Below are 15,818 nucleotides of genomic sequence, written 5' to 3'. Positions count from 1 at the left end.
ATCTGATAAAAACTCCAAGAACCTCACACCAGCACCTTGATCTCAAAATATCTGTGGAAAGTCGTGTGAGCATGATTCAAATGATAAATGCTCTACTGATAGAAGCAAATATCAACTCTTATGTCTTAAGTGTTCTTGACATCAATTGTAGCTACACTTCAGAATAGATCATTTGGAAAAATTCTCTCAGGTAAGATGCAGTAGAGAAGAAAAATCAAAATATGGTTATTTATGAAGCAAATTCTGGCAAAGGACATATCTATTTGGCGGGCCTAATTTGTAGCTTTAGCACTTTGTTAAATATGAGGAATTACTGTTTTGTTGCTGCTTTTCTAGATCTTTGGTAAAAGTTTGTATCAGTTCCTGTGGCCAAACATGACGCTTCATTTAAAAGACGGCCCAGAGTTCCAGCTAAGATTCAATAGCAGAGAGTAACACACTGTAAAAACTAACATCAACTTTACTCAGAAACAGAGTTGAACTAACTCAGCTTTTTTGTAATTGATTCTAAATTATTTATAACTTATTATAAACAAGTTGCTTGCACTCCTTGGCCATAAACGCTAAAGAACTTAAATTTACTTAAGTATTTATAACTTGTAACCCTTTTCACTGCACTGTAAGACCAAACAGTACAAGCTAGTTAAAAAGGTTGAGTTGTGTTTACTTAAAAATCCAAACCATCTTTTTTTACTCTATTTTTCTGAGTTGACAGAATTCACTTTTAGCTTCAAGTTAACAGTACTCAAACAATTTAAGTATTTTCTGTCATTGTACTCAAATTATTCGACCATTATCCCTTAATCTGCAGTATTCTAGGAATGCCTTAGGCACCATGAGTGAAGTTACCAACTCTGTTAAAGAGGCCCTGCCTGTGAGGGGCAATATTAATGTTGAGTGGATGGCAAACCTAACGAGACATCAGCTACATTGTAAGACTGAACAGTCGGAGGTTGTTAAAAAAAAAAGAGTAGCATTAACTTAAAAAATCCAAAATAGCTATCTAAGCTGTATTTTTGATAGAACACATTTTTAGTTTTCAGTAGAAGTACTCAATCACTTAAAGTATTTTTTGTATTTTACACAAATTATTTCACTACCATCCCTTAATCTGCAGTGTTTTCCCAGAATGTCTTTGGGCATTTGACAATTCTGCACCATGAGTGAAGTTACTGACTCAGTTAGAAAAGTCCCACCTGTGGGAAGCAATCACAGTACAGTATGCTGTGGATGGTATACTGAGCTTGATGGAAGAGGACTTCCAGGTTCAGTTAGGACCTTTCAGTTGTTCTCACCTATAGACACTTAAGTTGACCTACTTTGAGTAGCGTAATTGTTCAAGATAAAATTATGTGATTAGAGGGTTACACTCAAATTACCGTTTGAATCTCAGTTTTGAACAATTAAAATAATTTAAACTACTAGTACTGAGAACATAAATTATAAAGTTAGCATCAGTATTTAATACTCAGAAATATTAAGTTAGTAAAGTGCATTAAAAACACATTATATTGTTATTTTTCAGGCAACTAGTTTATTATACAGTGTACTTGACTATGCCTCTTTGTACCTGTAGGTTACAAGGTAAAGATGAAGTTTTGTTTTGTTTTGTTTTTTTTTCGAAAATTTGAACCCTTTCTGGCATGTAGTAGTTTGACTTTTTTCACTATTCTTACAAGAGGGTTTTCATCCTAGATTTAAAAGCCGTGCCTTGATGAATACTTTACAGTTGACAATTTCTGTATTGCTTTTAGTATTGTTTATTTTTCATGTACCCTTAGCCGTAAAGATAATGTAAAGAATACTTTGTACATAATGGCATGTACTTTTATGTATATGATGACAATCCTGAGCCTCCCGCCTTTATGGATTTGAATGTGTGAGCCAGCTGTTTGTTTGCTTGTTATAAATGTTCCTTTTTATGTCTTTTGAAAAACATATATGACAAAAAATACAGCCCAGTAATACAAGCTGGTTTGCAATAATGAGGAAACCAGGGCACAATGTCCTTCAACCAAAGGTTGAAAAAGAATATACTACATTTGGTGTAGCATGGGAAAGAGTGCTTAAACAAACCAGGAGCTCAATAATCTAATATTGTACTGACCTGCCCCTTTGGTCACCACCAGTTTGGGTTTGCTCCGGGCTCCATCCCCTTTGGTGGTGTATGCTGCCACCGTGATGGAGTAAGTGGTGTCTGGCTTTAGTCCTCCAATGACCATTTCCTAAGAGACACAAAGGAAAACAAAAGGAGCAAGAAAGTATCAAAATATGTCTCAAATTATTGATGACTGCACACCCTCTTCATGCAGCTCAAACTGCCTTATGCAGAATGTTAATCTTAGTGAAGTGTTTCCTGGTTCTCTTTATTAATTTTCACGAGGCATGCATTAAATGTAACGTTTCCCCCCTGTGTAATGGGAGACCATTCCATTAAGCAAATCCTAAGAGCTGCCAAGGTGGAGCTGGGGACATTAGGTATGCAAATGGAAAGTAGCCCCTCTTATTCCTTTAGCCATATTCCAATCAACAACTTAACTTTGTGATAAATGCATGCTGAATGCATCCTGCCCATATGCCGACAGTTTTTACCTCAGCCATTAAGTTTCCTTGAGTCCTCTTCAAAGAGAGGCTTCCGATCAATTCTAATGAATCTTTCAAGAGAGCAGGTTTGAACGAATGCAGAATGAGGTTTTTAACAGGCTGCTTGGCAGAGGGATGGGAGAGGTCAATAAAGGTAAATGAGCTATAAGTACTGTCGGTACTTGAGATGGTATTCACGTAATGCAGATAGACTGGGGCTTTAAATCTGGGTTCAAAATAAGGGTACAATTTGTTGAAGAAAAAATCTGCAGTTGTGAATGATCATTCAGGATTTGAAGAGGATTTTAGAAAAAAGCCGGTCTACCTAGGGCAGCATGAGAATTTCTAAAGCACCACATAGAAAATTGAATAATATGGTTTAAAAATCAAAAGAAGAGAAAAAAATACACATACCACAAAACACAAGACGAAAAACTGCATCAACACACAGCATGGCACGAGTAGCATTAGCATTCCAGGCACAGCGGGCAGTGGATATTGCATCAGCCACCATTTTGTAGAAGCTAGCTGCAACAGAAGTTGGTCCTATTTTCCTTAGTGGCTTATAGAGATAGTGCAGCGGTTGGCTGGTCAGAGTGAGCTGAGGTGAAACCTCTGAGCCACTTTATCCAAACTTATTGAATAAAGTCTTGAGGGGTTGTGTAAACTGTGAATCCAACAAGGCTGATGCAATACCCACTGTTTATACCCCCGCAGCTACACATAGCACTCAGGCGAAACTTCGTACTCACATATTCAGCTGTATCGTCCGTTTCCCACTAACCCCCCCGCCAAAGAGGAGAGTGCAGGAGAGAGAGTTTTTTTTTTTTTTTTGAAGAAGAAGAAAGAGAGAGAAAGAAAAAGGAAGAAATAGGATTGTGAGAGACGGGGGCATTAGAGGTTCAGGAGCAGAGGGTTGGTATCAGAAGTAGGTCATTGTTTTTTTTTGAAGGTAAGGAGAGAGAGTAGTTGTTTGAAGCTTATGTTATGAGGAGCAGCTGGAACAAAGATGAGAGTTGGACAGGTGTGCTAGTGAGGCCTGGAGATGTGTAACCATTTAACTGTGATACTACACTAAGATTACATCCCATTATCATTTATCAGTTACCATTTTCGTATTATTTATAATTTTTGTCCCCAACTAACCCTTACTTCTTTATAAAAAGAATAATTACAGGGCTGTAAGAATACACTTAAATCACAATATGGTATATATAACTGGATTCACATAACGGTTTGAGCATATTTTTAAAACATTTTTAAAGATAAAATAATGAGCTATAAGCCAATCTATGAAAAGATAGGAATTTCAAGTTAATATTCTGACAATAAAAAGCATTTTTTTCTTCACAAATATAAGTAAAACTCCCTATTTTGAGGTCATATAGGTGCTACTGATGTTGAACAAGACCTGCTAGGAGCAGATAGAGCCCTTTGCTGCTTAAAAGGAGTACTGCAATATATATTTTTTGCCAGTTCTTTTAAATTTGTCCATGTTTGTGTCCATTTGATGTCAAAGCTAGCAATTAAAGCTAGTTAAATCTAGCATTTTTTGATGTGAGACATTTTTACATCCCTACTTTTTTTATCTACAAAGTAACATAATAGCAAATGCGAAAAAAAAATCCACAATTTCATTGCACATGCAAGGAAGCTGCATCTTAAAAACAAAGTATTAAGTATAGACATAAGAAAATGTTCTTGATTTAAATGCTAGTAAAGCTAGTGACAGCCTGTCCACTGCATGGCACAATAGGTCACTTCCACCAAGCAGTCCAGTTCAATTTGGTTTGGCATGGTACTGTTAGTTATAATACATAATCATTGTCCTTACAGGTGGAGATCTGTGGAGCTTCATCTTGTGTTTTCATTAATGTACCATTATGGCTCCAAACATTTCACTAAACATATTCCATCAGCTTAACACTCTCCTGCTTAACGTTCAATCGTTGACAACTGCAGCCACCAGTGACATTTAAGTGTAGCTTTACTGTGCTTAATCAAGACACTGTCTTATCATTCTATCTATTGAAAGATATACTTAGATTGTACAGGTTTAATTGACAGTAAGGTTGTGCATTTTTAAACTGAGAGTTTATGTAATTTACACCCTCATCATGCACTGAAATTAATGGGTAATCTCAATAAGATAATGGTTAACGTGATTCTGGTGGACCCTTCACACATTCTGCAAAAAACTGATTTTGAGGCATTTATTTCCAAAATATGCAGAATTCAATAAAGCTATTGCTTTCTGTGTTGTTTACTCCATTGCGTCAGGGCTTTCATTTGCATTTGTATGATTGTCAGTGTGTACAAAAGTCAGACTCTGAAAGGATTTCTCCACTGTGTGTTGACAGAAGTTGTGTAAAATTGTCATTACAGTGTACAAGGCTCCATTACAGTTCTAGCTGTCAGTGGAGGCAGATTTTTTTGGTGAAATGTTTTCATGCCAATTTTACGTTTTGGCCCCCAGGCAGAGAATACTATAATAAGAATTTTCTTTGAGTCCTTTCTCCTTTGATACAAGCATACAATCAGGCGTTTCACGGCAGATGTTGCCATAAAGCAGGGTCTGGAAATTCTTAATAAAAGCCGTGGAGGCAGAAAAGGGAGGACAAGATGAGTGGAGCTGTGATTACAGTTCTTGTTGTGGGCTGAGGGGAACAGAATATTACAGCAATATGAAATGAAATCCAAAAGGGGAGAGCACCCATATCACTTTCTACTGCAGCAATATTTGAAAAGCAACAACAGCAGAGAAAAAACAAAATTTGTGTGTATTTGAGAATAAAAATGGGGCAAAGTTTATTTGAAATATCACTGAGGTATAAATCATTGCATCAACTTTTATCCTGCTTAATTGGTAACTCTCTTTGAATCCTGACTGAAAAATAGACTGAAAGGAAGACCTAGATACATTTGGTGGAACTGATCATTTTCAAATGGCAGTCATTTTCCCATCACATCACACCAAGGGTGAGAGGCATAAATTCTGTTATAATAACATCCTGCTGTGTTCAAGTTTGTTAAATTAATGTAGGAAACCTAACAAAGTTTTATTAATTCAACATTTCCTGATTGCCAAAAAACAATACAAATCCAGAGCAACACTTTGTTAACATAATTAATTTGTTCACTGATTTATCGTCAGACACAGGCTATTGTTGGGATTAAGACACAAAAAAACCTATAGGCTATTTCAGAATAAGATAGGCACAGAAAAAAGGAGTACTAGCTGAAACCTTCACAAAATGTTGTAGATATAACATTTCTTATATACTAGCCAGCCAGCCAAGCAAGAACATGTTGCTTTGTTTTATGAATATCTATGCTATTTAATTTATTTTGAACCATGATGTCCCTATATCCATGAGCAATATTTGTACTAGAGTTAACTTTAATTTACTTGGATTATTTGAGTCACATTAGTTTATGTGTTTAATAGCCTCATCATGCTCTCTTCCCTGCTTTCTTCTCCTTTATCATCGTCATCTAGCTCTTTATCCCTGCTTACTTCTCCATCCTCATTATGCTCTCCAACACTGCTTTCTTCTCCTTTATCATCATATCACTCTCTATCCCTGGTTTCTTCTCCTCCATCATCTTCATCTAGTTCTTTATCCCTGGTTTCTTCTCCATCATCATCATCTAGCTCTCTATCCCTGCTTTCTTCTCCACCATCATCTTTATCTAGCTCTTTATCTCTGCTTTCTTCTCCATCATCCTCATCTTGTGCTCTATCCTTGCTTTCTTCTCCTACATACCTTTCTCAAGGCTCCATTCTCCCATACAGGGCCAGGGGTTGACTATACCATTTGGACCTTTTTTAATGGGGGAGCAGGGGCTCCTCAGTATTTTATTTTGCTTCATTTGATAAAAATTTCAGTCTGTTGACCGATTCAATTAGTTGCTTTTTTGTTTTTTAGTCAATAATTACATTAATTATGTCACTATGTTCATAAGAGTTACCTGTAGACACACCATTTGAAATTCTCAACTGAGAAAATGGTCACTTTTTGAGTACTATGAATTAAAGTTTTTAATCTAATATTGCAGATTTTTGCTTCGGAAACAGTGAGATGGTCATACCTGGGCATCGGCCAGCATGACGTCCTTGATGAGGGGCAGGCCCCGTGACTCTCCATTTTCCACCCGCACATAGTGGACCTGGTAGCCACGGATCTGACCGTGCTGCCTTCCTGGGGTCAAGGAGCGCCACATCACCTTAAGTGCTGTTGAGTTGAGGACCTCAACCTCTACCCGCCTTGGAGGAGCCCCAGGAACTGTAAAAAGCAAAACTCAAATCAGACCTATTCTATTCAATTTAATGGTGAAAAAATATGCCTAAGTCATGATCCACTATTTTTAGAAATAAATAGCAATGTTGAAGCAGATGCTCCAAATTTAGTCAGAGAAGTCAGTTAAAATTGGCCTATAGCCCTCAGCCTTTTAAGGAGAGCAATTCTTTGTAAAAGAAGCACAAAGCTCTAATAACTACCTGTCACACAAAAGTATCCAACTGATATTCTATAAAGTTGGACAATTCACAAAGAGACATGACGACAAACACACTTCTATGTCACTTTTTCTGCTGTAACATATCCACCTAAAACCTTGCACCACTTACACCACTCCTTTTCAGTATGTTTCTGCTGTGTCTGTCTGCTTCAGTGGGGAGCTCTCAGTCATAATGACAGGCCTTTATGGAAGGCCTTGCTTCCAGGCCTTTCAGAGTGCCACTGACTGGCCCTTTCTTAGATGGATGTGCCATTAATAGAACTCCTCCACTCAAACTGCCTCCATTTGCTCGTCCACAAACACTTCAAGTCCCCTTCTCTCCCCCTAAATCACCACCCCATTTCCCCCCACCTTCCCCTGGATCGTGCACCAATCTTGTTTATTACCATTTTTTTTCTCTACCTTTTATTCCTGCCTCTTATTTCTCTACTTGGTACTTTTTCTGTCATGCATTATTATCGTGATGAAACCTTAAAATTTGTTATGGCTATTGTCAGTGAGCTGTGGTTTCACCCATGGGAAAGGTGTCTTTTAAAACAAGTATGTTAACAATCCAAGCTTGTCCCTACCTTCGTGCTTGTCATATATCAGTGCCAGACAGATGCTTAATATGCTGTGGTAATAGATGTGAAATGGATCATGGAGGATAGAAGGCAATGTCAGCCATCCGTCAATGATTCAGATGTGGTGTGACATGCTCACATCTTTACTTGTCATTTTGGGTACTTTATTCCAAGGGCTTTCTCCTTTGTCATTTACTTACTGCTACTCAGCTAGGCAAAGTCATGTGCATTTTTGTTATTGTCTATTGTAGTAAGGCTTAAATATAAATCATTGAATATTTGCATATTTGTTATATATGATTTGCCTGTTTTGTTTGAAATTTTTCTACATCCTTAGACTGCAAAAAGTGTGTTTGTCAATAAACTGCTTAAACAAATCAATAAAATTATCACAAAAACTTGCATTTGTTGATAGGGTACACTCAATCAGTCTTGATGGCAATGACCAGGAACAAAACAGAGGCAGGTATGAAGAGAGGAAGACTGTTATTGATTTGACTTTAATTTTTCAGCATAATAAACTAAGGATTTAAGATGCAACCTTAATGTTCACACACCTGCTGATTTAACTCCCAACATCCTGTTGCCACCACATATGCATGAACTGATACAGTCTTGTGGTATATGGCATTCATAAACTCTTATGGCTCTCAGCTGAGCTATGAGATACATAGTTAAAAGCCAACAAATAACTGCAGGATATGAGATGTGGTGGCTATTATGAGTTACATTTGTTGGTTAAGATTAAATAGCAACTCTGATTTCCCAAGTGTGTTATCCATTCAGAATGTTTTCCTTAATATGCCTGGTTGTGGTCTTGTTTCATTGACATTTTCCAACATTATTGAATCCATTCTATTATGATAAATACAACATATTTAAGATTATATTCTTACATTTATACAAATCTACTGCTAAAATCTCACTTACATCAAATACTTAAAATTCTAAAACAACATTTAACCTCTGAAAATCAGAGATTCATGTACCGTCTTCATCAGTGCGGCAGATCAGGGGCTCGCTCTCAGGCCCGGATCCGATCACAGTGAATGCAGACAAGGTGATGCTGTACTGGGTCCATTTCTCCAATCTTTGCAGCAGCACCTGCTCTTCATTGGCAGGGACAGTTTGATCCTCCATGGACTCCCCGTCGTCACTGCCACCGTCTGACGGACTCACCACCTGGTAGCGCACCTTATACCCCACCAGGTCACCGTTCTGACTCTTCAAAGGCGGGGGGCGCCAACTTACCAGCAGGGTGGTGGAGCTGGTGCTGCTGCACTTAATTTCTTGAGGGGGGGCTGAGGGCTCTGGTGAGGTTGAAAGGACAGGAAGGAAGGAGGGAAGGGGATCCAGGACGAGGAGGAGGATGGGGAAGGAGGGAAGGGAGGGGTGAAAAACAAAAAATAAAAAGATGGGAGAGATAAAGAAAATGATAAAAGGATAAAAAAAAAACTATAAGAGCAATTCCAAACAAAAATTGCAAAACAAAGACGGAGGCAAAATATGTTTGAAATAAAATAAAATAGTCAAGCAAATGTGAACAGAAGAGGCCAAAATGGACAATGGCACACGCTTTGTAATAATGAATCAAGATGGCTACTTTAACAGGAGACTTAAACTGCACATTCAGACTTAAAGAGTGTGACTGTTTTTGGTAGTGATGCTTTATAGTGTTGAATTTAAAACAGCCATGTAGTATGACATAATAGATCTTTACTGTCAAAATTTACAACAATACCTTTAAAATGTTACTCTATGCAATCACATAGTACGCCCTAGTCCTTGTTAGCAGTCAAATGTCTGTACTTTAATGTATAATGTAAATGGTTTAAATTTGTCATCTTTTTTGAACATTAACTTAAGAGTCTGCATCAGATATTTGGTTATCAGTATGAGGATCTTTAATTCTGCATATTGATACCCTTTACCCTTATAAATGAAAGTCCTATGCAATACTAGTACTGAAAATTTTCCACTGTTGGAAAGAATGGAACAACAAAAGGATAACTACCTGCTTTTACACGCAGTGTTATGAGTGCATGCTACTCCCAGCACAACTCATGCTCCCCATTAAAAAAAATCAAGCATAAAGTGCTGACTCAGGCAGGCCATGGAGTCAAGCACTGCCATACCTGAGATCAGCTGATGGCCAGCTTATTTGCTATAAGCACACTACTAGCTAACTGTACTTATGGCTGCTTTATACGAACTACCCTGCCTGGCTACACTCTGCTGCTCTCACTGCAAGCTGCTCTTGCAACCCTCCTCCACCCCAGCTCCTCCTTCATTCTGATTCTAAATTAATCAGTGTCACGTGTGCTGTCCCTGCTTGTTGCTTTCCATGTAGGCTTATGGAAGGGCAGGGGATCCCTGCTGATAAAGAAATATTTATAGCTTCAAACCATGTGTGTTTCTTAACAAAGAGGTCCTGAATGAACTGATGTATTTTCTTACATCGCTGATACAACAAAATGATGTTGTCAAAAAGTTATAGCAGTATCAGTGGTGCAAGAATTTTATTTTTAGGTTTAAGAAAGTGCAGAACCAGGGTCTAGCTGAAGTGAGTTTCAATCTCTATTCCTAGTAACCAAAATTCTACATGGTTCAAGAAATCTATGACTGTGCATTCTATTTAAGGGAATAAGTAAGGTTTTCTAATCATGATCTAACATCAGTGTAAAATACAACTAAAATGACAAACTAAATCAAACGTCAGTGAGTTTTGTTGGTTGAACTACTGTAAATTTCTATTGTGTGTTGTTTTTTATAACAAATGTGGCCTTAATAGAACATGATAAAATGATCAATCAAAAAGCATCTGTAATCATGCACTGGAACTTCTGTAACAAACTATCATAAGCTAGAAAAACCTTTTTTCCAAGCTGTATAAGCCAGCTGGAAGGTAGTACACTCCTTCCTCTTTAATCAGTAACAGTTTAAAAGATTTCCAACACAGTGGCTGGTATTTTAGTATGAAGTGTTCTTCCAAAACATATTAAAACCTACATGTCTGTGAACTTTCTAAATCAAATTCAATGCCTCGTGCTTATAATCTTTGCCAAGCTCTTACACAGCTCGTGCTGGTCCAGAGTGTGCTGTGCAAGGAGTGATAAAACTCCTTCACTTCTCATCCAGAATTTGGTATTACAGGGATAAAAGAACATGTATGAAAATATTTCTATTCCCAGCGGGCTTTCCTCTATCCTCTACAAAATGTGTGTACTCCCTCCACTCTTTTAGTGTGAAAAACCCTGTTCATTATTACATATTTGACTGTTATGTAAGGTAAAAATAGCACAATAACTGAAAAAAACTAAATGAAACACCAGAAGAAAAAAAGGCATTCCACACACAGCAACTTAAGACAGAAACTCAAATGAACCCATATAAAACAAGCAGCATGTTCTTGTTCCAAAAGCAAAAGGCAGAGGAAATAAATTATGAACAGAAGGAGGGTACTGGGAAATGAATTTCTCTGTAACCCAGGTGACTCGAAAGAAAGAACTACAACAACAGTTAAGGTTCAAAAATGACAACTCATGAGAAAACATGAAAAAACAGGATTCTCAGCATAAACCAAAAATAATAACATTTAACTTCTTAAAAAATAAAATAAAAACAAATCACAGGCATAGTCTGCATCATACGTACCTGACTCCCACAAATACTACATTTTAGACTTTCTTACCACCAGCACCTGACTACTGAGCGTGCTCACTCTGTAGCCAGTGAGCTGCAACACTCTCCCTCCCAAAAAAGTATGCCAGAAATTTTGACATCCACCCCGTTTTTTGAATCATCTTCAATATAGACCATTTGGGAACTTTTGACTGATTTGGGGTTATTGGGGGGGAGAGAGTTGGCTCTGTGCTGTAGCCAGGACTGTAAAATTCTCATGTATCTTTGGGCTGGAGGGTCCACAAGACTGTGAGAGGGGGAAGCTATAAGGGGAACACTCACTCTTAAAATATTCCTTTTTTTCTGTCGACTATCACCCATTCTTGCTAACAATTAGTTCAGAAAAATCCCATTTCATAGCCCCGTTTCTTTGCATCTGGGTGAGGCTTACTGCCACTCTGAGAATGCCAGGACACAAGAACAGAGCGAGCAAGACAGAAAAAACTTGTGCTGCTGAATTCATAAAAGTTTAATGATAGTGTTCTGACTGCAGTGTCACTTTTGGTGGAACAGCTTAAAAAATAAAAAACAGAGGGGGTTTAACTCTCAGAAAGGCCTCTTCTCACTGACGACCGAATGTTCCAGCACACAACAAATAGGACAGGACCTCAGCCACAGTCCTCAAACCCTCCTCTGTGTCCAATGGGCTTATTTACTTACGGTCTTACTGGATTTTGAGCCTTTCAGCTTCTTTCCTCCGCTCATATTGTATTTGCAAACCCTCCACGTCAAGAATGATTGCTCAGTTCTCAATCTTTGTGGCGCTGGAAAAGGCTGCGAATCTGACAGGGGCCAGGCTATCACAGTGCACAGGCATCCTCATGCCTGATAACGCTTTAGGACCGGCTAGGGCACAGCTTTAATAAAGTGCATATATCCCATGAAGGCCAGTGGTGGGATTATGGATAGTAGAACTATACAACCACAAAAGAGGAAACGCAGCTAATGCTTCACTTGAGGTCCTTTTGAAGCTTCCCTGAAAGAGTTTCCCAAATGCTATTTGACAAATAATTAGTTATGTCTGCATTCATATCCTTCGCTTTGACTTTTAAGTCTGTTGTGATATGACTAGGAGGTCTGGGTGTAAAGTCTGCAATGTCAAGCTCTGGTGGCATACCTAATCATTGTGACTACCTTCAGATTGTACTGCTTTCAGTGGATATAAATCACACACAATGATGCGAGCAGTTTAGTTTCACTAGCTGTTACTCAGTGCTTTAAGTTGGGTCTTTAAATGGCACAGATTGAAAACGCTTTTGCAATGTATGAGCACATGTTTGTATCTGAACTGCATTTTCATCAGAAGCCTCGAATGACAGGATGTTCATGTTTGCAGATCATTACGGAATTAATCCCCCTGATGCCAAATGGCAGTGTTGTGGCTCACACAAATATTCCAATACATCTAAAAAGCTCCTGCAATTACAGTAAGTGGGGGGAGCTAAACTGCTTGTTTGGCTAAATACAGAGGATTTAGAATCTGCCACTTTAATTTGAGAGAAAGCACTTGACTGGCTACTGGCAGGTTCAAGGTATAATCTGAATGTGTAACAAAGCCTGACAATCCAGGGGTCTGCCTCACAGCTCATCGCAAAGCATGAAATTAATTCTGACACTATGAAATGGGATTCTTATCAGCCACTCTGGGGCCTGAAAGTCCCCTCAAACCACTCACAGGGTCCGGGTAGGATGTCATGCAACTGGGACGGCTGGGGGAATACTGGGAGCTCTCCCCATGCTCAGGTTGTGGACCCACTCTGGCCACGTCTGAACGGTCTCACAAATATCTGAACCTGGTCTGACTATGGCAGCTTACCCAAAGAGGCCTTGCTTCTGAATGAGGGCCACTGTTGCCATTCAAAACTTGTGTTTTTTAGCAAAGTCAACCACATACGCCAATGAAGAAATCCTGTTATCCTTTGATTTAAGGAGTTCTTCAACCATTAGAGGTGATGGATCAAATATGGAACACTATCCAGTGTGATCAGTTTTGTTTTTAGTGACTTTTCACAAGTTTTTGACAAGTAGTAGTCCCCATGACAATAGCCCCTGGTAATGCTGCTTGGACTGAGCACAAACTTCAACAATCTGCAAACATTTTATACCACAGATATTGGACAACAAAGCAAACAGGAAAATCATGTTGTCTGTCTTTCTTTGTACTTAATGGAAAAGGGTTTCAGTCTGCCAGACAATGCAGTGGACTGTGAGTAAAGCATGGCACAACAATGCCAAAAGTCATTACAATACAATAAGAAATAAAGAGCAAAGTTCATTTCAATTTCAGATTCAGCTGTTATTATGATGAAGTGTATGTTTTTAATGTGCTAAGTATTATGTACATGGACATGTATTCAGGCTCCTACACTCTTTAGAAGTCCTAATTCAAGACTTTTTAAGACCTTTGTAATACCTGAGCTGAGAAAAATACCATTTTTGCAGCATAAATCAAAGTAATGTGGGATTCCTTGGTACTCTGGCCCAAGACTGAATTTTTTAGATTCATTGCAGTGTTTAAGAAAAGCCAAATGGTATAGGACAATTAAGTTTTCTGGTCATAAATACCCAAACCTGATGATTTCTGGCACATTTAATGCCTCTATTCTGTCAATATAGTTATAATATAGTTATATTTATAACATATTTTTAGCAGGTACACTCAAATGATTCTAAACATTTTAACCTTTGAAAAGGAGAATAATATTATCTTCAGGGAATAAGGGTGTGTTGTACCAAGATTTAGGTGGGCAAGCTGTATTTCACAAAAACCCAAGACTTAAATAATTTTGATATAATTGGAACATCCAACACTTTATACCCTGCATTCTAATGAATATTCATGAAACACTTTGTGGTGGAAATTTAGTTAATAATACTAAATTATTGATTAATAACAAAAAGAGAATGATATTTCCTTTACAAATCTTAAATTCTAAAGGAACATAGAAAGGAAAAAGAATGATTAAAATAAAACTGATTTAGCAAATAAAAATTAGATAAAGACGTGTTCTCAAATCTGCCTTCAAGAATTTATGACCTCTCACAAGTAAAAATAAGATTTTTTAAGGATTTTTATGGCCTTAAATTTCAAAAGTTCAGCTTAAGACTTTTCTAGACTTTTCAAGCATCTGTGGGAACCCTGGTGTAAACCACACCCAAAGTGGTAGTATAGTATTTGAGAGTCTGGCACCAGTTGGACATTGTGTTTGTAAAACTGTACAAGACGCTTAAATAAATGGTTGTCCAACAATAATGAGAGTTTGTTCCCTCTTCAAATCAAGGTCATTGTATTTTCATTCACTTTTGTGTTTTCATGTTGCCTTTGTACACCTTATACTGTACATTCAGTGAGCTCTTTTCTGGTGTCTCTGAACGGCCAAGAGTTGTAACTGCATATGGACCATTGCCCTGTAAATGCAAACTATATGCTCGTATGAAACAATGCACCTTATTGATCTGGATGCAAAATATACTGCTATTCTCTGTAGATAATGTATGAGGAGCCATCGGCTATTTGACTGATATCTGTCAAGACTTTGCAAATGTTTATGGCAGACTGAATCCCTAAGCCACATAATCACTTACCTCACAGCGTCCAAAAGATCAAGTTATTTATTATGTTGTGTTGTGGGAAATCTTTGGCTTTGACTGACTTAGTCTGTGAGTTTTCTGACCTCAGCACAGAGAAGCAAATGGCTGCATTACAAGCTTGCTAGAGCAGGGACTCTACAGCTCTAACAACATCAATAGCTGTCTGCAAAGAATGGTTTGGATGTGGTGAGACCTGAGCTTAAATCATGAAAACTGAGTGGATAGAAACGGTAAATGAAACTGTAACCTAGAATCATGTCTTACAAATGAGGAGACAAAATATTGACTGTCCTAAAAAAATTATATCAATTTTCAGGATAGTAGGAAAGCAGATGCATTTGTTATGACATATCTTAAACTGAGTCCCTTTTCTCAAGCAGATACTTGCAAAAGCCAGGTAACTTAGCAAACTTATATACATATGCTTGATGGATAAGGGTATGCCAGTATTGTCTGTAGGTGCCTGCTGGGCTGCTATAGCTGGTTGTTGTGGTGGACTCGGATTCAACAAGAGCCCAGCAGAAAAATGAAAAATTGCAGCAAACTACTCTTCAGAGTTATGTCAAACTAATATTCAGATAACCCAGAAAGTAAAATAAATTAATAAATAAAAAATGTAACTCAAAACTTTTTTTCAAAGACTTAACAGAAAAGGAAGAGGACACAAAGTGAACAAGGAGATGTCAAGCCATTCCAAGGAGAGTTTTTGTTCCATAGCACAGGGAAACGAGTGGCAAAGAGAGAAACAGATCTGGAGTAGGGTGATGTGAGAGGGAGAGAGGAGTGTATCAAATCCAATCAGCTTGCGGCGTACCCGGTCCAAAATAAATGCAAGAACAGAGGTAAGGAAATCAAAAACACACATCGACAGGTGATGAT

At 38.0% G+C, this 15,818-nt stretch overlaps 1 protein-coding gene across 11 annotated transcripts in view; it reads right to left on the bottom strand.

The window, feature by feature from the left end:
• ptprsa (protein tyrosine phosphatase receptor type Sa) overlaps positions 1–15,818 on the bottom strand; it is a 321,629-nt gene that overhangs the window by 72,295 nt on the left and 233,516 nt on the right. For 5 of the 11 annotated variants that reach the window (XM_041791166.1, XM_041791171.1, XM_041791168.1 and 2 more), the window contains 4 exons: positions 8,657–8,977; positions 6,676–6,869; positions 3,336–3,362; positions 2,108–2,225 (listed from right to left, as the gene is read on the bottom strand). The exons of 3 other annotated variants lie outside the window; for them this stretch is intronic. In XM_041791166.1, the coding sequence (XP_041647100.1) occupies positions 2,108–2,225; positions 3,336–3,362; positions 6,676–6,869; positions 8,657–8,977 (660 nt within the window). The remainder of the gene's footprint in view (positions 1–2,107; positions 2,226–3,335; positions 3,363–6,675; positions 6,870–8,656; positions 8,978–15,818) is intronic. 3 more of the 11 variants (XM_041791169.1, XM_041791174.1, XM_041791170.1) reach the window with 1 other exon arrangement.

Source organism: Cheilinus undulatus, linkage group 7 (genome assembly GCF_018320785.1).
Source record: "Cheilinus undulatus linkage group 7, ASM1832078v1, whole genome shotgun sequence".
NCBI classification, from domain to species: domain Eukaryota; kingdom Metazoa; phylum Chordata; class Actinopteri; order Labriformes; family Labridae; genus Cheilinus; species Cheilinus undulatus.
The sequence above is the reverse complement of the archived record's forward strand: the minus strand, read 5'-3'. Positions and strand labels throughout refer to the sequence as shown.